Consider the following 23,709-nt stretch of genomic DNA (forward strand, 5'->3'; position numbering starts at 1 on the left):
TTTTAGAGGTTATATATGGAAATGTGCGCAAAAACGTGCACAATATAACAAAAAAATATTGGAAGGTTGTAGCATTATCATTTTTGAAATATTTGCATATAAAGTACGATAAGTACGAAAAAAAACTATGATCGGTCAACTTTGACCTCAACCGAAATGGTAAAAAAAAACCGCAATTTGTAACATAAAAATCTTACAGTCTAGTTATATTCAATAATATCTTCAATTTAAAACATATTGCAAGTCTCTAGAACAATATCTCGATTTATGGTGAATATTTTGAAAAAAATATTTTTTTATTCCGTCCGCGCGCCGATTCTCGGACGAAAATCTCTGGAAACGCGTAGGTCACATTTCTCCTAATATTTGAGCCTTTTCATATTACGCTTTTTAAAAGTTTTATATGTGAAAAGTGCGCAAAAAAACATGCACAATATAAACAAAAATTATTGGACGGTTGTAGCATTTCTCATTTTTTTATATTTGCATATAAAAAAATTTTTGACAATTAAATTCGACATTCGGTCAACTTTAACTCGTTCGAAATGGTCAAAAACTGCATTTGTAAGCTAAAACTCTTACAGTATCGTAATATTCAATCATTTTCCTTCATTTTGAAACAAATTGCAAGTCTCTATAAACAATATTTCGATTTATGGTGAATTTTTAAAAAATATTTTTTACATCCGCACGCTACGAATTCATGCAATCATTTTGTGATAATATTTTTCTCTGTGTTGCTTTTATCGTTTTACAATGTGTTATATATCAAAATGATCGCAATTTAGTGCAACATTACAACGAAAAAAAAGTAACTTGTTACCTCTAACCGTTTGGCGCACAGCGCGATTTGAATACAATTATATATGCAATGACAATTTGTCGAAAATTGCATTTTTCCTAAACTATACAAACCTTGGAGGGTCCTTTAACAATAGGAAGTAGCTAGCGGCAGCTGGCAACGGTCGTAAGCTCGAACAAGGGCGAGAACGGTAGTTAACTGCTTGTCCGATCGTCGCGCGCCGCGCGACTGGGAGGTAAACAAAATCACTTTTGCTTTTGGCCATGCAAAATACGCAGAGTGAGGGGTGGCATGAGGAGGGACTTTATGTTAAAGGACCTCAGGTTTGTATAGTTAGGAAAAATGCAATTTTCGACAAATTGTCATTTGTTCGATACGTAATACAAACCCTCGGTCCTTTAACAATAGGAAGATTCACTTCTTGGTGGGAGGAATCTGAGTCTTTTGATGAACAGACTGGTGTTCGTCCATCCCTGGAATGCCTCCCTGGTCGTAAGAGCGAGGGAGGGATCCAAGCCTCTGTCCGATTGATCGGGGTGTGCACCGCAGGATCAATGGTCAGACCTCTGGGCGAGTTACTAAGAGAGAGGCAAGCGTATCTCTTCGTACCAGCATTGTAAGAACTTTTTCCTTTACATGAGCAAATGTAAAGTAATGGGTTTGTCTCATGTTGGCATCCACTTTCTCCCCCTTGTTGGAGAAAGTGGTGGATATTTTACTCCATCTACTAGTTAAAGAGATAGGATGGAGCTCTGTGAATGAGCTTACCTGCATACTGACTCCTTTCCAGCAAGGGTAGGTAACGACCGTATCCCTCTGCCCACAGGTAGAGGTAGAAAAAGATGGTGAAGAGAAGCCAGTCACTCTCTCATTCACGCCATTCATTCTCCCAGTCATACCAGGAATCGATGCTGTTCTGCCTGCTCGGGTTGCTGGGTGGGTTAAGCTTACACAACGTGTTGAGCAGCCACCACAGGTCCCAAGGAAAAAAGTATCCAAGGACTTTGTGGGCAATATCCCGAAGGTAGAAGGACGTGAAGGTGGGTCTGGTTGGCCCAGACACCTGCCTTCAGGACCTGCGCCACGGAGAAGTTCTTACAGAACGCTAAAGGAGGGTCCGATACCTCTGACTTCGTGGGCTCTCGGACGGAGCGTACGGATGTCGTCGCTACCATCAGCTTCGTACGCTCTCCTGATCACCTCACGCAGCCAGAAAGAAAGCGTGTTCTTGGAGACTTCTTTCTTGGTGACCCAGTGCTAAACGAAGAGGCAGTCGACACTCAGGGCCTGAGATGTCGAGTTCTCTTCAGATAGCGCCGTAGCGCCCTCACAGGACAAAGCAGCATCTCATCCGCATCGTTATCGGTGAAGTCCAGGAGGGAGGGGAGGGGATCGTGAAAGACTCGAACCTGTCGTCAGGGATCGACGGATTCTGAGTCTTAGCTACGAAGTTCGGGACGAAATCGAGCGTCACAGATCCCCAGCCTCTGGTATGTTTAACATCATAAGAAAGGCCATGTAGTTCCCCTACTCTTCTTCGCGATGCCAGGGCCAGCAAGAAGAGGGTCTTGAGGGTCAGATCCCTTGTCTGACGACTCTCGGAGTGGCTCGAAGGGTCTTCGAGTCAAATCCTAAGTACGAGAGTCACATCCCACGCAGGGGGCCTGAGTTCCCTGGGTGGGCAAGACTTTCGAAAGCTCCTCATTAGCAAGGATATCTCGAACGAATTCGAGATGTCCAGTCCCCTCAGTTTTAGGACGAGAGCCAGGGCGGCTCTATATCCCTTAACTGTGGGTACTGAGAGGAGCTTCTCTCGGCGAAGAAAAAGAAAACACGAGGAAATCCGCTACCTGCTGAAGAGTGGCTCTGAGAGGAGACAGACCCTGTCTACGACACCAACCACAGAAGACGGCCCACTTCCCCTGGTACACAGCTGCAGAGGACTGTCTGACGTGTCCAGCCATCTCTGTTGCTGCGCTACAAGAAAGCCTCTCGTTCGCAAGAGATGGTGGATAACAGCCAGCCGTGAAGTTGAAGGAACTGGGACTGCGTGGTGGTACCGTTCTACGTGTGGCTGGGCTAGAAGGTTGTGCCAGGTGGGTAGCTCTCTCGGTGCGTCCGCAGAAGAGCCAGCAGGTCCCGGATACCAAACGGCTTGAGGTCGTTTGGGAGCCACCAGGATCATTTGAGATTGGGAGGATGACCAGCGCTCGACTGATCACTTTCCGAATCAGACAGAAGGGAGGAAAGGCGTAAGCGAAGAGGTTGTCCCAGGGGTGTTGGAGAGCGTCCTCTGCAGCTGCCCATGGGTCCGGCACGGCTGAAAAGAAAACCTGAAGTTTTCTGTTGTGCCGGGTGGCGAAACAGGTCTAACGACCGGTCGCCCCCACAGGTTGAAGAGCCTTTCCGCCACATCTTGGTGTAGAGACCATTCGGTCCTTATCACCTGATCCCGACGGCTGAGCTTGTCTGCTACTACATTCCTCTTGCCTGGAATGTAGCGTGCTGGACAGCTCTATCGAGTGAGCCGTGGCCCGGACTCGTGCACCTGCACTGTCAACTGATGAGCGAAGAAGAGACACTAGCCCTCCCTGCTGTTTGACATATGCCACTACTGTGGTGTTGTCGCACATCAACACCACTGAGTGTCCCACCAAGCGGTCCCGAAACTCTTGGAGAGCGTTGAACGCCGCTTGAGTTCCAGGACATTGATGTGAAGGTGCTTTTGTTCGTGATGGTCCCACACACCTGCAGTCAGCAACTCCTCCAGGTGTGCGCCCCATCCCTCGGTCGATGCGTCTGAGAACAGAAGCATCTCCGGGGGGGGAGTGCGTATAGGCACTCCTCTTAAGAGGTCTTGTCGTCGAGCCACCAGGCTAGGTCCTGCCTCACCTTGTCCGTGATAGCCACGGGAAAGTAAGGAGGATCCCTGGCCTGAGACCAACTCTCCTTAGCCTCCACTGGAGAGACCGTAGGTGAAGACGCCCGTGAGGGACTAACTTCTCGAGTGACGACAGATGGCGATCACGAATTCGCCATTGCTGTGCTGCCTGTTCCTGCCGCTCGACAGGAACCGGCCGGTGCCTCCCTGAATTTGCTGATACGCAAGTCTGCGGGAAAGACTTGCCCTGCTACGTATCTATCAGCATACCCAGGTAACTTCATCTTCTGCTTGGGTTCGAGATCGGACTTCTCGTAGGTTTTATCACGATCCCCAGATCCCGACAAAAACTTGAGGAGTCGATCTCTGTCCTGTAGCAAACTGCGAGCGGGAGCTCGCCAGGGACCAGCCAATCGTCGAGATACCTCAGAAGACGTATTTTCCCGTTCGAATGGGCCCAAGCCGACACCAGACGTGAACACTCGCGTGAAACACCTGTGGGTGCGGTTTGAGAGACCGAAAACAAAGGTGCCCTGAATTGGTACACCGTCCCGTCGAAGATGAAGCGGAGTACTTTACTGGAGGACTGATGGATGGGTATTTGAAAATACGCGTCCTTCAGGTCCACTGAAAGCATGAAAATCGTTTCCCCCTGATCGAGTCGAGCAACTGACGCGTGCCGACTCCATCGTGAACCGCGTGTCGTGCGAACGAAGCGGTTCAGGGGAGAGAGGTCTATCACCGGGCGCCAGCCCCCCGATGCCTTCTCCACTAGGAAGAGGCGGCTGTAAAAGCCCGGTGACTGGTCTCTCCACGATTTCTACAGCTCGTTTCGCCAGCATGGTCTTGATCTCCTGTCGAAGAGCGTTGTCCTTTGCTGATCCCCGGACATAGGTCTGTAGATGGACCGGTTTTGGAGATGAGGGGGGGCCGAGACTCGAGGGTAGTATATATCCCTCCCGAAGGACGTCTACTATCCAGTTCTCGGCGCCGTAGCGCTGCCAAGTCGCCCAATGGCTCGCCAGGCACCCCCCCACTTCCGGCAGCAGGTGAGGGGGAACGCGTCCCTAGCGTTTCCCTCCTCGTTCGACTTCTTTCCAGCACCTCCTCGGGAAAGGAGGGCTGGGAGGAGGGCTGGTTGCGGCCTCCTCTCGCAGAAGTACGAAACAACTGGAGTCTTCACACGGGGTTTGGACGGTGCAACCGTCTTCGCGCCGTGGAAGCGCTAGCCAAGCTCTTTGGTTTGGCCGCAGTTTACTCGAGATTGCCCAGAAACCTTCGAGACTGCCTGGTGGACTAAGCGGTCACTCTCGTCAGTGCGCCGCCGCTCCACCGCAGCGTCCACCATCTCTCCAGGAAAGAGAGTTGGGGAACTCCTAAGAGGTCCATTTCGTAGCCCAAGTGCCGCCTCACGCCCAGCCCCCTTGGTCACTCGGTAAGGACTGCGTCCCTACGTCGAAGAACCAAGTTGGCCCACAGGTTAGCAGTCTGATGGGCGAGGTAAGAGATCGCTCTTCCTCCAGACTGGCACAGTCTCCTAAAAGAAAGCGTCGTCTTCGAGAGCAGAACTCCCGGAGCCGGCCGCTACTTTGGATATTGTGAGGGACCACAAATCCAACCAGGAAACTGCCTGGAATGCTGCCATAGCGGTAGATTCCAGGGCAAGTGCCTCCTGCTGCGGAGAACATAGGTTTCTCCGACAGGAGCTGCTGCAGGGACACACCTGGAGTCAGCCTCGCTAACTCCGGGTTAACCTGTTTCGGCAGTATCGGGTCTTCCGATGGCACGTAGAATCGCCTCTGCCGCTGTAGAGGAGGAGGAAGCAGCTTAGAGGGACCGTCCGGATTTTAGCGAGTCCTCCCGTCCTGAGACGAGATTCTCCACCTGATCCAGGACTGAGTCCGCAAGCTCTGATCGTGGGGCAACCCCATCGTCATTTTGGGGCTCCCTCTTGGGACCCCAAAATGACTCGAGCCGGGACGTGGGCTCTGCTGGTGGTAGCGGCGATCCTTCCGCGAGGTCATTATGCAGACGCATCAGCTTAATGACCTCTGCGAAGTTCCTCTGTATCTCGGGCGTCACAGCGTCTTGTGGAGTAGGGACCGTCAGTCCCTCCAGCAAGCAGCATATCCCTCGATACTCCTCCTTCAGAAGGAGGAACAGCGACAGACCCCTGACGGTCGCCTCCAAACTACTTGCGCGTTACGGTCCTGGTCGGTCCTAAGACCGTGCCTGAGCCGTACGGCGTCATAGCCGGGTCACGAGCGGCGCACCTCTCGTGATCGCTCCTTGGTACCTCGCTCCTCCCGGTATAGCCCGAGGAGGTTGAAGGTACGGGAGAGGCAGACCTGACGCTCCCCCCTCGCTCGCTGGCGGAGGACCAGCGTGCGTGGAGGGCTGCTGCTGATCGTCAACCCGCGGTGAGGGTCGAGCAGCAGGCCTAGCGTCGCCGCTCGCCTGGGGCGATTGGCTCGGCTGAGAACGTCGAGACCGATCTCTAGCGTCAGGCGAGCTGCCGCTGGTCACCGTCTCCCGCCCGGTCCCATCGGGAGCGGCGGACGGGTGACCTGCTAGGCTCCCTTTCGCGTCGAGACCGGCCAGCGTCCTCTCGGCGCGTCAAACCGCTGGTACCAGCCGTGGCTGGTACCGGCGGCCGTGGGGACTCCTTCCTCGCCTCAACCCGTGGCCGGTCAGCGACCGTCACGTCAGCCCGAGCAGCCGGTTGGTCGCTGCGAGAGCGTCCACTGGCCTGGCGAGAGTCGTGTGCACGACTCTCGCCAGTCTTTGCTCCGCGCCGCTGTCTTGACGGCGAGCGAGCTCGGACGTCAAAACTTTGGCTGGACGGTCCTCTTTGGAAGAGCGTCACTCGGTGCTTCTCGCGAACGAGAAGCGGCCGAGGACGGAACCTGGTTTAGCGGCAGAGAACCACTAGCACCAGGTGAGGACGCACCAGCCGAGGCTGATGCACCTCTGGTCCCCGTCGACTTCTTCTTTGCAGAAGAAGCGACGGGCCCTGTACCCGAAGGAAACAGGAGGACCAGCAGAAGAGCTCCCCAGCTCGCCTGAGCGAGCCGGGCCCTTAGAAGATCACGAAGGAGTCTTCTTAGGGGGGGAGGAGGCAGCCTTCTTCTTCTTCGGCTGTTTAGCCTTAGAAGTCGAAGGGGAAGGAGAGGCAGCAGACGACGAAGAAGACGATGAAGACGACGACGACACCTTCTTCCTCTTCCTCTTCTTCTTCGCCAGGCTCCGCAGGACAGACGTCAGGTCTTCCATCAGGAGGGAGCCGGGGCAGTTGCCGAAGCAACAGGGCCCGACTGGCACCTGTCCGGAAAGACCTGAGACTGTGACAGCAACACCAGCAGCGGGAACGACAGGAAACAGGTCCGGGAACAGCAGGAACGGCAGGAACATCTGAAATGGAATGTGCAGGCCTATCTGAAAGGAAAGAGTAGCTGGAGCGGCAACAGGTACGGCAGGCACGGCAGGTACCACGGGAGAGCCAGGCGTCCTGTCGACAGTCACCGTCATCCGTGGCACTGGCGGCAGGTCCAGGGGGGTACTCTTTGCAGCGGAAGTCCGGGGTCGGCAAAGGAAAAAATCCAGGTGGTGGTGGCATCGTCCTCTTTGGAACGGCGGCAATTGGTTTTTGTACTGCCACCGTGGGTGTCACCGACATTATATGCGTATATACCAGATGTGGTGGCATCTCATACGCTGGTGTCGTTAATGTGTAGTAGTGGTGGTTGGAGTCACCGCACCATGAGTGACCACCGCCGACCCCGCCAACCGCTTTGTAGCAACCCCTGGATGCTGGGCACTCCCTGCAGTCCCAGCGACTCCCACACCTGTCCCAAGTCGTCCTTCGCTGATGGCACACCTGCGGAAGCAACAGTCGGGTTAATTGGAGGGGCTTCCCCGCGCCTGGGGGGGCGAAACACCCCCCCCAGAGCGGACGGAAGACCCGAGTACAGCTGTACGTCCGGGTAGCGGGCGCCCTCCTCCACACTCGACGGATCGAGAGAGGAAAAGGACTCCGCTACCCCCCCCGCAGGGGAAGGCGCGAAACGTGGGGGCTGGCCGGGAGGCAGGAAAGAGGACGAAGTGTCCGTCACCAAAGGAGTCACTGGACTTTCCGATGACTTCTTGGCCGGCCTAAGTCTCTTCCTGCCCTCGTACAGCACCCACTGCGCCTCGGACCAATTCATACAAACCACACATGGTTCGTGCGGGAGCACTCTCGCCCCGACAACGAGTACAAACCTCGTGGGGGTCCACCTCAACGAATGACCTGAACCCTCCACATTTACGCCCTCCAGCCCGGGACACACTCTACGGGCGACTGGAGGGCGCGGTGATATTTCAATTTCTCTAATTCACTCATTGCAAGACAATAGAATTGAGAAAAAGTACTTACATCACTCCTGATATACAGAAAGAGAAAACAAATACTCAAAGTTGAAGCAAACGACAAAGCGGGCAGAGCGATGGCGAACACGTCCTTCCCACACACGGCCGAAAGCAAAAAGTGATTTGTTTACCTCCCAGTCGCGCGGCGCGCGCGACGATCGGACAAGCAGTTTAACTACGTTCTCCCCTTGTTCGAAGCTTACGACCGTTCCAGCTGCCGCTAGCTACTTCCTATTGTTAAAGGACCGAGGGTTTGTATTACGTATCGGAACAAATTTCGTTTTTGCGCTATCTATATCGCATTATTTATATATGATAATGATAATTTTTTCATTTCTGATGGTTGCATACTAAACTTCAAGCAATGACAAAAAAAGGAGCCAAAAATGAACTCTCAATCTTGAAAACTAAGCGCGCTGTGATTTTTTGAAAAAAATATTTTTTCCGCTTACTCGCTCACTCTCAAACCCCTCCGGCACACGGGAGTCATTTTTTTATTTACCGCTCCGGCGTTTAAGGGATAACTTGGTCCAACATACCATCGGCCAAGGTGGACCAGGGTAGACCCACCGTTGCTCTGGGTTTCTTCTTAGGCCACCAGAACGACTCTAACCTCAATGGAGGGTCAGAGGGAGTAACCACTGATAATTCCCGTAGGTCGTTGTGCTGACGAATCAGCGCAGTGACCTCTGTAAAGGACCTCTGTATCACGGGGGTAATTGTGTCCTAAGGCGATGGACCATCAGATCCATCCAGGCCAATCACCTCTCGAGACACTCTTCCTTCAGGAGGAAGAACCTCGCCAGACCCCTCGTGGTCTCCTCCAACCACTTGAGAGTATGATCTGCTAGGTCCAAGGACCAAGCCAGGATCTTAGGCTCTCATGGCGGGACTGTAAGGAACGCACTCCTCGCGGCGGTCACTCTTGTTCGCCTCTCTCCTCCCGGTGTAGCCCGAGGAGGTTGAAGGGTCAGGTGAGGAAGACCTGACGCTCTTGCCCTGCCTACCAGCAGAGCTGGCGGGCTGGGAGGACTGCAGGTGATCGAGCTGCAGGTCTGGACCAGCAGTCTCCCTGTGGAGAAGCAGTGGGCCGAGGACAGTAGCGTCGGTCTTGTGCGTCAGGGAGCTGCTACCAGTTGCGCGAGCCATCCGGTTCCGGTGGGAAAGCCAGAGGGGTGACTAGTAGTGTCCACTAACACGGTGAGAGTGAGCACCATCCTCACAACGTGCCACGGTACCATAAGCAGCTGAGACTTGACCTGGTGACCAGGGGTACCTCTTCCCAGTCTCAACATGTGAACAGTCTGGTGGGACCGTCACATCAACCCTGGGAACTGGGGGATTGCTGCAAGAGCAATCACCGGTCTGGCGAGATTCACCTGAGCGACTCTTGCCAACCTTCCACTCCGTGCCTGGATCCTGATGGTGAGTATGCTCAGCCGTCTGGTTCCTGGCTGCACGATCACCGGTAAGTGATCGTACACTCGGTGGCGCTCGCAAGCGAGTGGCTGAGACAGTTCCCGGTCCGGAGGCGAACCTCTGGAACCAGGAGCAGAGGTACCAACGGTAGCTGATACCTCTACGGTACCCGTCTTCTTCTTCCCTGAGGAAGGAGAGACGGGCCCCGTTCCCGGAGGAACTGGAGGACCAGCAGAAGACCCACCTGTCCCGCCGTAGCAGGACAGACCTTAGAAGTCTCTGAGCGAGACTTCTTAGGGGGGGAGGCCACTTTCTTCCTCGGCAGGGGGGCCTTGGAAGCCGAAGGGGAGGAGGCAGCAGAAGACGACAAAAAAGAAGACGACGACACCTTCCTCTTCTTCCTGGACTTCTTCGCCAGCTTCTTCAGGACAGCAAACAGGTCCTCCATCCAGGATAGAGCTGGGGTAGTTGCGGTAGCAACACAGCTCAACTCCACCTGTCTGGAGGGACCTGCAGAAGCAGCAGCACTTCTACGGGCAGGAACGGAGACAGCAGGTGCGGCGAAAGCTACAGGAGGACGGTCCAGGGGAGAGCTCTTCGGGTACTCGAAGTCAGGGGGCAGGGCGAGGACAGCAAACCCAGGCGGCGGAGGAACCATCTCCTTCCGGGGCACGTAAGGGAGTGGGGCTTGTACCGCGGCTGAAGGGGTGACCGTTGTCACGTGCTGGGTATACACCAGGTGTGGTGGTGCGGCATAACCTGGTGTCGACACTGTTGTGGTTGTCCTCGTCTCCATCCCGTGAGTGATGAGCTGCAGCCAGGTGATGAATCAGCCGCCGGATACTCGGAGTGCCCGGAAGGCTCAAAGATCGCCACACCTGCTGGATATCTCCTTCACGGAGGCAGACACACCTGTAGAAGCAACAGGATCCCACCCTGAACAGACAGAAGACCCCAAGTACAACTCAAGGTCGGGGTGTAACGTTCCTTCCTCTGCGCTCGACAAATCAAGCGAAGAGGCGGAGCGGGACACATTCCCGGAAGGGGAGAGAGCCATACACGGGAGTTGACTAGGAGGGAGAAAGGAAGATGACGTGTCAGTCACCAGAGGTGTCGAGAGAGAGCTTTCTGACGACACCTTGGCAGCTCTATGCAGCTTCCTCCTCTTCTCGTACGACTCCCACTACTCCTCCGACCAGGAGACACAAATATCACAAGTACGTAATGGCCCGAGAGCATTCAAGCCCTCGGCACCTAGTGCATAAGGGATGAGGGTACACAGCATTGCCTGGACCTAAACGCCCCACACTTGTGGCCTCCCACTCCAGGGCACACTCTCCAGTTGGATGGGGAGCGAGGGGGCTTCTCCACTTCGTGGGACTGCATGTTCTTCAGCAATGCAATACCACAAATAATTAATAAAAAAATATATATATATAAACAGAGTACTTACAATGACTTTCACACTAGTTTTCTGATAGAAAAAGGTTGAAAAGTAATCCAGGGTTTGAAAATCTCACGACAGAGGCGGGCAGAGAGGTGAGCACACGTCTTCACCCGACGGCGGTCAAAAGCAAAGTGATATGTTTACCTCCAGTCGGGCGGGACTCCCGACCATCGAACAAGCAGTTACTGCCGAGCTACCTTGTTAGTAAATCTTACGACTGGTCCAGCTAGCGCTGAATAGTAATTCCTTATGTAAAGGACCGAGGGTTTGTATTATGTGTCGGAACAAATACAAATTGTCTTAGAAAATTTGTCATATCCACAAATATGCAAAGAAAGAGGAAAAATCCCAAAGGGATAGAAGATGATGAAGAAAATATTGAATAACAGTCAGGCAGAGAGAGGTGAAGAACACGTCCTTCCACAGCAACAGCCGAAAGCAAATTGGAATGTTTATGTCTGGTTGGAGAGACTACCAATGACCAGACCAGTAGTTAACTACAGAACTGCCTTGTTTGAAGAATTCAGCGGTTGTTTCCAGGCTAATCCTTGAGTAACTCCTATTGTAAAGGACCGACGTTTGTATATCATGTAGGAACAAAGGAGATTAATGACAATCAACTAGAGCTCACAAAACATACATCTTCATTGGAAGATAGCCTAAAGCAAAGTGGAATGTTTACATCTGTGCAGGCAGTCTCCCCACCTACCGGTTGTTACTGCCTAAACCACCTTGTTCAAGAATTTTAACTGATGTGTTCCAGCTTAGCCATAAAGTAATTCTTAATGTAAAGGACTGAGGATTTGTACATTGTGTAGGAACAATTGTAACTTGAATCATTGTAACTGGGGGGTTTATCTGTACATACTTGGTTACCTAGCTTCAAAAACCAAACCAGCTTTTGCCATGAGTATAACCTCATAAAATACAAAGGTTTGCATTCTTGTATGACTAAACAATATATATGCAATACAAATTAAGGTAATACAGCACACATGCACATTACTATAAAACCAATTTTTACCTGAAATGCATCATTCACTTGCAATACGTCTTTGAAGCTTGGTGGTGGCTTTCTGCGTTTATAGAATTTGAACACTTCCTTAAAATTGTCCTCCTTAACATCAACTGTGTCTTCCATCCTACCTCAAGAAATTCTTGAACATCACTGGAAAAAAAACAAATGGTTGCCTTACAATAAGCTATTCAGTTATATGATGCAGAGTCTTTATTGTACATATGAGGGCCTCAGAACCTAAGCGGGTAGTCAGTTCTAAGCCAATCAGCATTTTTCCCCATAAGGTGCCCGTAAGTGTCGGCCAATCACCACACAGTTTACAATCTCCGCTTTTGTTTACATTCCCCACCTCCCCTTATTTTCCAGTTCTTTAGCGGATGTACAGTATTTTCATGGTGAGTACAGATTAAAATATTTGCTTTTCTTAGAGAAGTAGTAGTGAGTGCAGTAGTATTATTTTCTATAATTTTTTGTGTTTGATTATTATTATGATATTGGTGATGATTATTTTAATGGCTAAACATTATGATGATGGAATGTTATCATGGTCAACATCATTATTACTAATATTACTGTACTATCATTATTATTTGCTATTATCATTAATAATATTATTATCAATACTCCTATTACTATTATTATTATTATTCTCATCATCATCATCATCATCAGTATAACATCCATGATTGTTATACCACGAAAGTATTTTCACGGTGAGTACACATTTTATTATCATTATTATTATTATCAATATTATTAACCAATATTACTGTATTACCATTATTTCTGGGTTCGGCCGTGTCGCTCCGTGAAATAGGTTCCTTCAGCACTATTTCTAAGGTAAAATATTGCTATAATACCAGAGAAGTGCTAAATTGGACATGCCAGAATATTCTGGCTCGCTCACCTTCATTAAAAGGTGTCGGTATAGTTCTGGGGCGAGTGAAAACCACTAACACAGCACCCTCTCCAATTAGCCTCTCCTACATCAAAAACCCTTACGAAAAGGGGAGCCGTCCTACGGCTCACTACCTACCACCGCGTAGGTAGCAGATGTGGCGTCATTCCTTCAGATAGCCGTACACGAGATGCATGCGTTTTTTCTTTGCTCTCGTGTTTTTTGCTATTTTGGTTTTTCTTTCGTTATGGATCATCAATCTCCATCTGCATCCAAGTTAAGTATTGATATTATATTTTTATTATATTTTTTTAATATTATTATTATTATTATTATTATTATTAGGAAGGAGGCCTTCTCTGAGGGCAGTAGCATTGAATACAATAGCTGTTTCAACGGCATTTAATTTATATAGAATCTTCTCAATTCTTCTTATTATCTTTTTCTCGTCAGCATGTAGCTGGTGTATTAAGTTTCCTAAGGACATGTAAAGATTTTCATTTGTCTTAGGTTTATTCCTCTAACGTGTCGACAGCGCACAGGCAGTCATCTATGAGAGTTTACAGTACAGTGAATTAAGATACGTTTTACAAGTATTTATAGCATGCAAGGTCGTGTACAATCGGTGGGCGGGTCGGTGGGAACGGATTTTAATTGGTCGTTGGATGGTAACGAAATCTCTCCCTGAGGCGTTCAGACCTACGTAGTTTGGACGGGGTTTCTTCCCACCATCATGAGAAGAAATGGCGCAAGAAACCAACCGACTACGTATACCGCCATGAGAGAGAGAGGAGAGATCGAGGGGGGAGAGACAGAGAGAGAGAGAGAGAGAGAGAGAAAGAGAAAGAGAGAGAGAGGAGCAAACAGAGAGAGAAAGAGAAAGAGAGAGAGAGGAGCAGGCAGAGAGAGAAAGAGAGAGCGTGAGAAGGAGCGAACGAGAGAGAGAGAGAGAGAGAGAGGAACTTGCAGAAAGAGAAAAAGAGAGAGCAAGAGAGAGAGAAAGAGCGGAAGAAGTAGAGAGAGAAAGCAGGAGAGAACGAGCGGAAGATATATCAACCCCAACTAACACCCAACCGACGCTAATAACCCCGTCCAAACTACGTAGGTCTGAACGCCTCAGGGAGAGATTTCGTTACCATCCAACGACCAATTAAAATCCGTTCCCACCGACCCGCCCACCGATTGTACACGACCTTGCATGCTATAAATACTTGTAAAACGTATCTTAATTCACTGTACTGTAAACTCTCATAGATGACTGCCTGTGCGCTGTCGACACGTTAGAGGAATAAACCTAAGACAAATGAAAATCTTTACATGTCCTTAGGAAACTTAATACACCAGCTACATGCTGACGAGAAAAAGATAATAAGAAGAATTGAGAAGATTCTATATAAATTAAATGCCGTTGAAACAGCTATTGTATTATTATTATTATTATTATTATTATTATTATTACTACATCTATTGCTGTTATAACACGAATATAATAACACTTTATTATCCTCTTACACATTTAATTATGGTTTAAGTGCTGGTTATGAATAAAATATGCACAAATGTGAGGGGATAGGCATACATTTTGAATGCTAGCGCACAAGTGCACCCCACAATTTTTTTTTATTTTCACCAAAAATTTATAAAGGGTAGGGTTTTTCATATGAAACTTAGTTTAATTACAACACATGTTCCAGGGTTACGACGCCTACAACGCTCATCTGGCATATGAAATATGACACCAAAAATGCAAAATAATCAATATTTGAAGGTTTTTTTGATGAAAAATGGCATAAGAATGCAGTTTACATAGTTATCTATGCATCCAAAGCATTAAAAATGTTATTGTCATGATACAATAAAGTTTTATGCATACTTACCTGGCAGATATATACTTAGCTATAGACTCCGTCGTCCCCGATAGAAATTCGAATTTCGCGGCACACTCTACAGGTAGGTCAGGTGATCTACCGCCCCGCCGCTGGTGGCGGGAATAGGAATCATTCCCGTTTTCTAAGACAGATTTTCTCTTCCACCTGTCTCCTGAGGGGAGGTCGGGTGGGCCATACACCGTATATATCTGCCAGGTAAGTATGCATAAAACTTTATTGTATCATGACAATAACATTTTTATGCATTCAACTTACCTGTCAGATATATACTTAGCTGACTGGCACCTTTGGCGGAGGGTAAGAGACAGCTAATCTACTGAAATAGACAGGAAACAACATATGTTGTAGGTAATAAAATTAAAAACCTTGATTCCTACCTGTGTTAGCGAAAGACTTCATGGCTACTGCCTAGGAGCCCGTATCGCTTCAAGAGCCTCAGCGAGGTAGTGACCTCATGCTAAGAGTTCTTGATGGTCTGTTACAGGGGTCTTACCCACTTACGCTTCAGAACCTTAGGATCTTTGTCAATGGGGTCCTATCCACTTACATGACAAAACACCTTGCCTATTGGCATGATCATAGAGCACGACACTAATCCCGATCACCTGATCCTCCTTGGGGTTAGTACTAAGATTGAAAGGAGTCATCCCCGAACATCCTTTCAAGCAACCCACAACTCAACAACAATATTAAAATTAATTATTAAAAATATTAAAAACAAATTTAAGGATCAGCGTCTGCTCCATTTCCCAGCATAGTATCCGCTGATACATAAGGTCCAAGAGAAAAACATTTATCGTATGTTATTCTAACATCCTTTAAATAGTGGGATGCAAATACTGAATTGCACCTCCAATAAGTTGCTGCTAAAATGTTTCTCATGGACATATTCTTCGTAAAAGAAAGGGAAGTTGCCACAGCCCGGACTTCGTGAGCTTTCACTCTCAGCAGCTTTAAAGAGTTCTCTTGGCAATTCCTATGAGATTCGGTAATTACATTTCTGACAAAGAACGCTAGTGCGTTCTTTGACATAGGTCTTTTGGGGTTTCTTACCGAACACCAAAGACTTTGTCGGCATCCCTGCAGCTGTGTCTTCTTTTCTAAATAAAATTTTAAGGTCCTGACTGGGCAAAGGGACCGATCCAACTCTCTACCTACCAGAGAAGAGAGTCCCTTGACTTCGAAACTTCTAGGCCAAGGTTTAGAAGGGTTCTCATTCTTTGCTAGGAAAAGATCCTGGAAAGAAATGACAGCCGAGTCTTTTCTAAATCCCACCAGAGAGTCCAAAGCATGCAATTCACTGATCCTCTTAGCAGTTGCGAGAGCCAACAGGAATATGCATTTGCTAGTAAGATCTCTGAATGAGATCTTATCTATAGGTTCGAACCTGTCCGACATCAAGAACTTTAGGACTACGTCCAGGTTCCAACTCGGGGGAATAGACGATCTCAATTTTGTAGTCTTGAAAGACCTGATGAGATCATGAAGATCCTTATTATTCTCGAGATTCAGCCCTCTGTTTCTAAAAACAGCTGAGAGCATGCTCCTATATCCCTTGATAGTGGATACGGCCAATTTGGATTCTTCTCTTAAGAAGAGGAGAAAATCCGCGATTTCGGTTACAGAGGTATTGGAAGAGGACAGCTTCTTCGACCTACACCTTCTATGGAAAACTTCCCACTTTGATTGGTAGACCCGCAAGGTAGAGGCTCTGCGGGCTCTAGAAATTGCAGTTGCCACTTTCTTTGAAAAGCCTCTCGCTCTGACCAGTCTTTCGATAGTCGAAAGGCAGTCAGGGAGAGACTTTGGATGTTTTTGTGGAACCTCTCGAAGTGGGGTTTGTCTGAGCAGATCTGTCCTGTCTGGTAGAGATCTGGGCGGGAAGTTCCACCGTCCATTCCAGTACCTCTGTGAACCAGATTCGGGAAGGCCAAAAGGGAGCAATTAGTCATTCTCATTCCCTCCGATGCCACAAATTTCCTTACTACTTCCCCCAGCAATTTGAATGGGGGAAAGGCGTATGCGTCTATGCCTGACCAATCCATGAGGAAGGCATCGATCGCTGTGGCTCTGGGATCTTCTTCTAGCGAGCAGAAGTTGTCTATTTTCCTGGAGAGGAACGTGGCAAACAGGTCGATCTGGGGTCTCCCCCAGAGTGACCATATTTGTCTGCAGACTCCTGAGTGGAGCATCCACTCTGTCGGGAGAACCTGGTTCTTTCTGCTCAACCTGTCTGCCCTTAGGTTTTTTACTCCTTGGACAAACCTTGTAAGCAGAATAATGCCCCGTTCCTCTGTCCAGGTTAATAGAGCTCTCGCTATTTCGTTCAGAGAGAGAGTGAGTGCCCCATTTGATTCCGGATGTAAGCCAGAGCTGTGGTGTTGTTCGGAATTGACTTGACTTGAAACTACCACCCTCTGACTTCCGCTTCAAAGTATTCCAGGGCTAGATGAACTTGCCGTCAGGAGTTCCTTCGCAATTGAATGTGCAGAGTAGTTTGTTGTCGGAGTCCAAATACCTGCTACTTCTTTTTGGACCCAGTGTTGCTCCCCAACCTGTTTCCGAGGCATCGGAAAACAACACTCGGTGAGGGTTCTGAATCAAGAGGGACACCCCTTTGTTCCTTGTTAATGGGGTTAACCACCACTTTAGGTCGGATTTTATCCCCAGTTGGATGGGAAAAACGTCTGACAAGTCTCCTGTCTTTTGACTCCACATCCTCTTTAGATAAAATTGCAGAGGTCTGAGATTTAATCTCCCTAGGGAAATGAACTGCTCTAACGAGGAAAGGGTGCCCAGCAGACTGAGCCATTCCCTCGCCGAGGTCCGTTCTTTCCCTAAGAAGTTCGAGATCTTTTCTAAGCCTCGAGTAATTCTGTCTTGAGATGGAAACGCCCGAAAACCCAGAGAATCCATCTGTATCCCCAGATAGACTATGTTCTGTCTGGGGATCAATTGTGATTTCTCGAGGTTCACGAGCAGTCCCAGAGATTTTGTCAAGTTCAAAGTCTTCTCCAAGTCCTTCAAGCACTGAAGTTCCGATTTTGCTCTTATTAGCCAATCGTCCAGATAAAGGGATATATTTATCCCCTCTAGATGTAGCCATCTCGCAACATTCATCATTAGCCTCGTGAACACTTGAGGGGCCGTAGAAAGGCCGAAGCATAGGGCTCTGAATTGGTATACTTTTCCCTGCATCATGAATCGGAGATATTTCTTCGATGATGGATGCAGGGGGACATGAAAGTACGCATCTTGTAGATCTAAGGAGACCATCCAATCTCCTGGACGAAGAGCCGCAAGAACCGATTTTGATGTTTCCATAGAGAACTTTGTGTTCTCCACAAATCGGTTCAATGCGCTCACATCCAGGACCGGTCTCCACCCTCCCGAGGATTTCGGAACCAGAAAAAGACGGTTGTAGAATCCTCAGGAATGCGGATCCCGAACCACTTCGATGGCCTGTCTCCGAGTCCATTCTTCGGAAAATTTCCGAAGTCTGGCTCCTACCGGTGCTTGAAGGACTGTTGTCTCATTTCGCTCTCTTGATAGGTCTGAAAGAAGACCTACCTCTCTTCTGCACTCCTCTCTTCTTAAAAGCGGGTCTGGCCGAGGAGCTCCCTCGAAAGGGCTGTTGAGGAGTCCGATTCTCTCTTAATAGGACCCGAAGTCCTCGATTTCTTTGCAGATTGGGCCAAGAGATCTTGTGTGGCCTTTTCTGTCAAAGAATGAGAAATATCTTTCACTAGATTTGAAGGAAAAAGAAACAATTGGTCCGAACAGAGGAGCATACAGAAGAGGATGACCTCTGAGTGGGAGTAACTGCTTTCGTCAGAAAAGAGCTAAATAAGACTCTCTTCTTCAGAATACCAGTTCCAAACAGAGAGGCCACCTCTCCTGATCCATCCTGAACCGCCTTGTCCATACAGGAAAGAACACTATGAAGGACTTCTGGACTAAGAGATTCATTCTCTTGTGTCTTTTTGGCCAACACCCCAAGGGACCAGTCTAAGAAGTTAAAAACTTCTAAGACATTAAACAATCCCTTGAGGAGATGGTCCATCTCAGAAGTCCCTCATGTGATTTTTGCTGATGACAAGGCTTGTCTCCTAGACGAATCTACCAAATTCGAAAAATCTGCTTCGGCAGTGGTCGGGAGAGCTAGACCCCGTGATTCGCCCGTCTCGTACCAAATTCCCCTCTTTCCTGAAAGTCTGGAAGGAGGGCAGGTAAAGACTGTCTTCCCCGCCTTCTCCTTGGATTCCAACCAATTTCCTACGAATTGGAGAGCCTTGTTCATGGAAATGGTTGGCTTCATTTTAATAAAAGATGATTGTTTCGGGACCTTCGTGCTTGTAAATAAGGACCTTGGAGAAGGAGGAGCAGTCGGGCTTAAAGAGTCCCCAAACTCTTGAAGTAAGAGGGCTGCCAGTGTCTTGTAATCTGACAAACCCAGAGCCGAGTGGTCTTCAGAGTCCGAAACCTCTTCCAAATCCAATTCCGAAGAGGATTGTTTATTTTCAATAGGAGACTGGCCTCTTGCAACATCCACCCCACTCTCGCAAGAACGACGACCGCCTGTGCGATAACTTGCGTCCCTACGAGAGACAGGTTGATCCTGCAAAACGACCTTATCCTTCTCCTGGCAAGAGCGATGGCCGCCTGTGCGACACCTTTCTCTCCTGTCAGACGAAGGATGTCCTCTCCTATCGCTTTCTCCGGAACCACCTATGTCTTGACAAGGGCTACGGCCGCCTGTGCTACAACTAAAGTCCCTGTCAGGTAAAGGTTTATCCTTCCGAAAGCTAAACAAATCCTCTTGGCTTAATTGTCTTTTGGAAGAAGTCCGTCTCTTATTTGTCACTTGTGGCTCATTGCGCCGGGTTGGCGCTCGTGATTCCTTGCGCCAAGCTGGCGCTTCTGGCGCATTTCGGCAGGGTGGCGCATCTGGCGCTTCTGGCACATTTCGCCAGGCTGGCGCTTCTGGCGCATATGGCGCATCTGGCTGTTCTGACTCGTATGGAGTCTCAAACGCATCTGGCGCATTGCGCCAGGTTGGCGCTTTTGGCGCATTCTTCATACTCCTCTGAGTATAAGCCGAAACTTTCGTTTCTTCTTTCCTTCCCTTCGTCTTCTTTATAGGAAGGAAAGAGTCCTTTCTTCTTGGAGTCTCCTTAGTAAAAACTCCTACTAAGGCCGAAAGTTGCTCCTGCACATTTAGGAGAATTTTCGCAGCCGCATTCTCTTTTTCCTTCCCTGATTCAGGTGAGGGAGGTCTAGAAGTGGAAGGAAACTCCGATTTCCGTTTAGGAACCAATCTCCTTTTCTTCTTCTCACAAGGTGATAGATCGGAGAAAAGCTCCAAAGTTGGAGCCTTCCAACTTCTCTTTAAGGGGCGTGACAGTTCATCAGAACTCCAGCCCCTTACATTCGGTGAAGAATCTGACGAAGAAAAACACTTTTTTAGGATGCTTTTTCGATAGCGATCCTTGGCAGTTCGGGTCGTCACAGAATCTGCCGAGGGGACGCCTGATCGGTGGGGATTCTCCATAACCTCTGTAAGGCTTTTGACATTCCTTCTCCTCTGGGCCTGTGAGCTTGGAAGAGGTCTAGGCCTGGGAGCAAGATGAAGCCGATCAGACGCACCCCTCACTGCACTAGGGACACTTAATTCACTATCACTGTGCTTACCTTTCAACGTCAGCATTTGATGTTCCATCCTTTGTAGTGCAGCTTTAAGATCTGCAATTTCCGTTGCCGGATTTGCAGTCTTAGTACTAGAGGAAGAAGATACAAGTTTAGGGTTAGGTGTTAATTTAATAGGCTCGTTAGAGCGAGACCTACTTACGCTTCTGGAGGAAGCCTTCCTAGCCCTATCCATATCTAATTTCCTTAAATATGAATTTAAATTCTTCCATTCTTCCTCATTCATATTTACACATTCATCACAGGTGTTAGAAATTGAACATTCATTCCTTCTACACCCCTTACAAACTGTGTGAGGGTCTACTGAAGCTTTAGGTAGCCTCACCATGCATCCCTCATTTACACACTGTCTTCTAACCGTAAAGCTAGAATCCGACATCATGAGAAATATCCAAAACCAAGTCCAAAAAACAGTCCACGAAAGAGTATGCCAAACCAAAGATCCAATACGTCACCAAAATAACCGGCTTAGAAGATCAATAGCGATGAAAAAACACGAAAATCAAATCAGGAGTAACAACAACAATGTTGCTGTCACGGCCGATAGAGAAAATCTGTCTTAGAAAACGGGAATGATTCCTATTCCCGCCACCAGCGGCGGGGCGGTAGATCACCTGACCTACCTGTAGAGTGTGCCAGCGAAATTCGAATTTCTATCGGGGACGACGGAGTCTATAGCTAAGTATATATCTGACAGGTAAGTTGAATGCATAAAAGTAAGGTTTTCTTAGGATTTTTTACGATGTTCCGGCTTACAACGATTTTCAGCTCACAACGCATCTCAAGAACGGAACCCCCGTCGTAACCCGGGGACTGCCTGTACTAGCCTCTGCCCAATTGATTGGGGTATGTACCGCAGGATTAATGGTCAGACCTCTGAACCCAAGTAATAAGCAAGAACTTGTTCTAATTGAATTGAATTGAATATAGGATTTAGGCATTAAGCCAAGCACTGGGCATCAAAGGCCATTCAGCGCTATATAACAAAATTCATCCAATCATAATATCTGATAACTCACACCATTTAGTACCATTTTAACCTTTAATATCAATCGCAACACTTTCATACAATAAAATCTAGATGTGAAATAAATAAGGATTAAAAGGGTAAAATAAATAAATAAATTAATAAAATCAATTATAGCTCGTAATATAACCCAATACTTTGTATAAATTTTCTCAAGTTCAGGGTATTACAGTTTTCCCCCAGTATATCTCTCAAAGGTTTGTCCTGGAGTAAATGTGTCCTCCTCTGAAGATTAAAAACAGGACAATCAACTAAAATATGCTTAACATCCATTGTCACTTGACAGGTATTACAGTGAGGGGCCTGTCTCCCTTCCCCACTCTTCATTAAATAATTGTGCGTTGCATGTGTATGGCCAATACGCAGCCTAGTTAAAATAATGGTATCCCTCCTACTTGTAGCATTACAAGATGACCATTTATCCACCAATGGGTGGATGTGTTTCAATTTTGTATGGTGGTCAGTTCAGACCATCGAGCCTGCCACTTATTTTTACAGTAAAGATGAATCTCACTTTTAAGATCTTGTAGGAATACTAAAGGGGATGGATTACTTAGCCCTGAAGCTTCCTTTGCTGCCTTATCTACTTGTTCATTTCCATCCACCCCAACATGGGCAGGGACCCAACAGAAGTGAACACTGATACTCTTCCTAGATTGCAGAAGTACTAACCAGTCCTGCACCTCTTGTACTATATGATGGCCTGGCATAATTTGTTTTAATGAGAGTAAAACACTATTGGAATCCGTAAAAAATTGTATAAAAAACATTTTGTTTTGGTTGCCATTTTAAAAAATATGTTGGACTGCGAGGAATTATTGCGTTACAGCTCAGCAGTAAATATTGAACAAGAGGATGGGAGTTTCCTTCCAATAACAATATCCCCCACCACAGCTGCACTTCCAACTCCTGCAGCCGATTTGGAGCCATCTGTAAAAACATGTTTCCCATGATGTTGAGCAGCATGATTTAAAAACTCACTTTTCATTACCCTACTAGGTAAGGTATTTTTCCCTCCTGCCGTAAAACATACTTTAACAGGTGGATTACACCAAGGGGGAGACTTGGGATATCCCACCTCTGCTATCTGTGCTGTTAACAAGCCTACTTCTCTAGCATCATTTTTCAGCTGTACTTCCAAAGGCTTGGGCACTCTGGATCTGTTAGGAGCCCGATCTAAAGGCGCAGCCTAACATATTTATAGTTAGGATTGTTTTCTCACCGCAAGGGACCTAGCTAAATACCTCAAACTCAACTCCTCTCTGCGAATGGAAAGGGGAGGTATGCCAGAATCCACATAGAGACTGTCAATGGGAGATGTTCTGTAAGCACCTGTGCAGATGCGAAGCCCAGCATTGTGAACAATATCAAGTTTTCCAAGTAAAGTCTTTGCAGCTGACCCATATATTTGGCATGCATAGTCTAACTTGCTCAGACACAAAGATGTATAAATTCTAAGCAAAGTTGTTCTATCAGCACCCCAATCAAAATGCGATACAACTTTCAGAATGTTCAGTGACTTCTTAACCCTGATAGATAGGTCATTTATATGGGGACCAAATGTCATTTTCTTGTCGAAAATGACTCCAAGAAACTTGATATTATCCTCATAAGGCAAATACAATCATTTAAGAAAAGGGTGGGGATCTCTTCCCTTTTACGAGTACGAGTAAAGCGAATGGCTTTGGTCTTCTGAGGTGAAAACATGAATCCACGAGAATTTGCCCATGCGGATGCAGCATTTATTGCAATTTGAAGATTTTCGCATGCTTGTAGTGCAGATGATCCACTACAGTAAATTGCAAAGTCATCGACAAATAGTGATCCTTGTATGCCAGGAGGTATGTGACTCATGAGACATTAATAGCAACAGCAAATAAGGTCACACTCAATACGCTGCCTTGGGGGACACTTCTTCTTGCATGTAGGATGAGATAGTTCTGACCCTACTCTCACTTTAATTGAGCGGTTTGATAAAAATTCTTCAATAAAAGAGAACATATGTCCTCCTATACCCCACGAGGCAATTGCTTTAAAATAACCACCCCTCCAGGTCGTGTCATATGCTTTTCGAGGTCAAAAAAGACACCCACCACCTGGTTTTGGTTAGAAAAAGGCATTTGAAATTTCCCTTGATAACATCAGCCAAAGGGTCTAGAGTACTTCGGTTCTTCCTAAAACCAAACTGCCTGTTAGATAAAAGATTTTTTGATTC

General features: G+C 47.7%; 1 protein-coding gene across 3 annotated transcripts in view; it reads right to left on the minus strand.

Annotated features, from left to right (window-relative positions):
* LOC135202935 (nucleic acid dioxygenase ALKBH1-like) overlaps positions 1 to 23,709 on the minus strand; it is a 247,214-nt gene that overhangs the window by 215,169 nt on the left and 8,336 nt on the right. For all 3 annotated transcript variants that reach the window (XM_064232407.1, XM_064232409.1, XM_064232408.1), the window contains exon 2: positions 11,981 to 12,124. In XM_064232407.1, the coding sequence (XP_064088477.1) occupies positions 11,981 to 12,097 (117 nt within the window). In that variant the 5' untranslated portion in view covers positions 12,098 to 12,124. The remainder of the gene's footprint in view (positions 1 to 11,980; positions 12,125 to 23,709) is intronic.

Source organism: Macrobrachium nipponense, chromosome 33 (genome assembly GCF_015104395.2).
Source record: "Macrobrachium nipponense isolate FS-2020 chromosome 33, ASM1510439v2, whole genome shotgun sequence".
NCBI lineage: Eukaryota > Metazoa > Arthropoda > Malacostraca > Decapoda > Palaemonidae > Macrobrachium > Macrobrachium nipponense.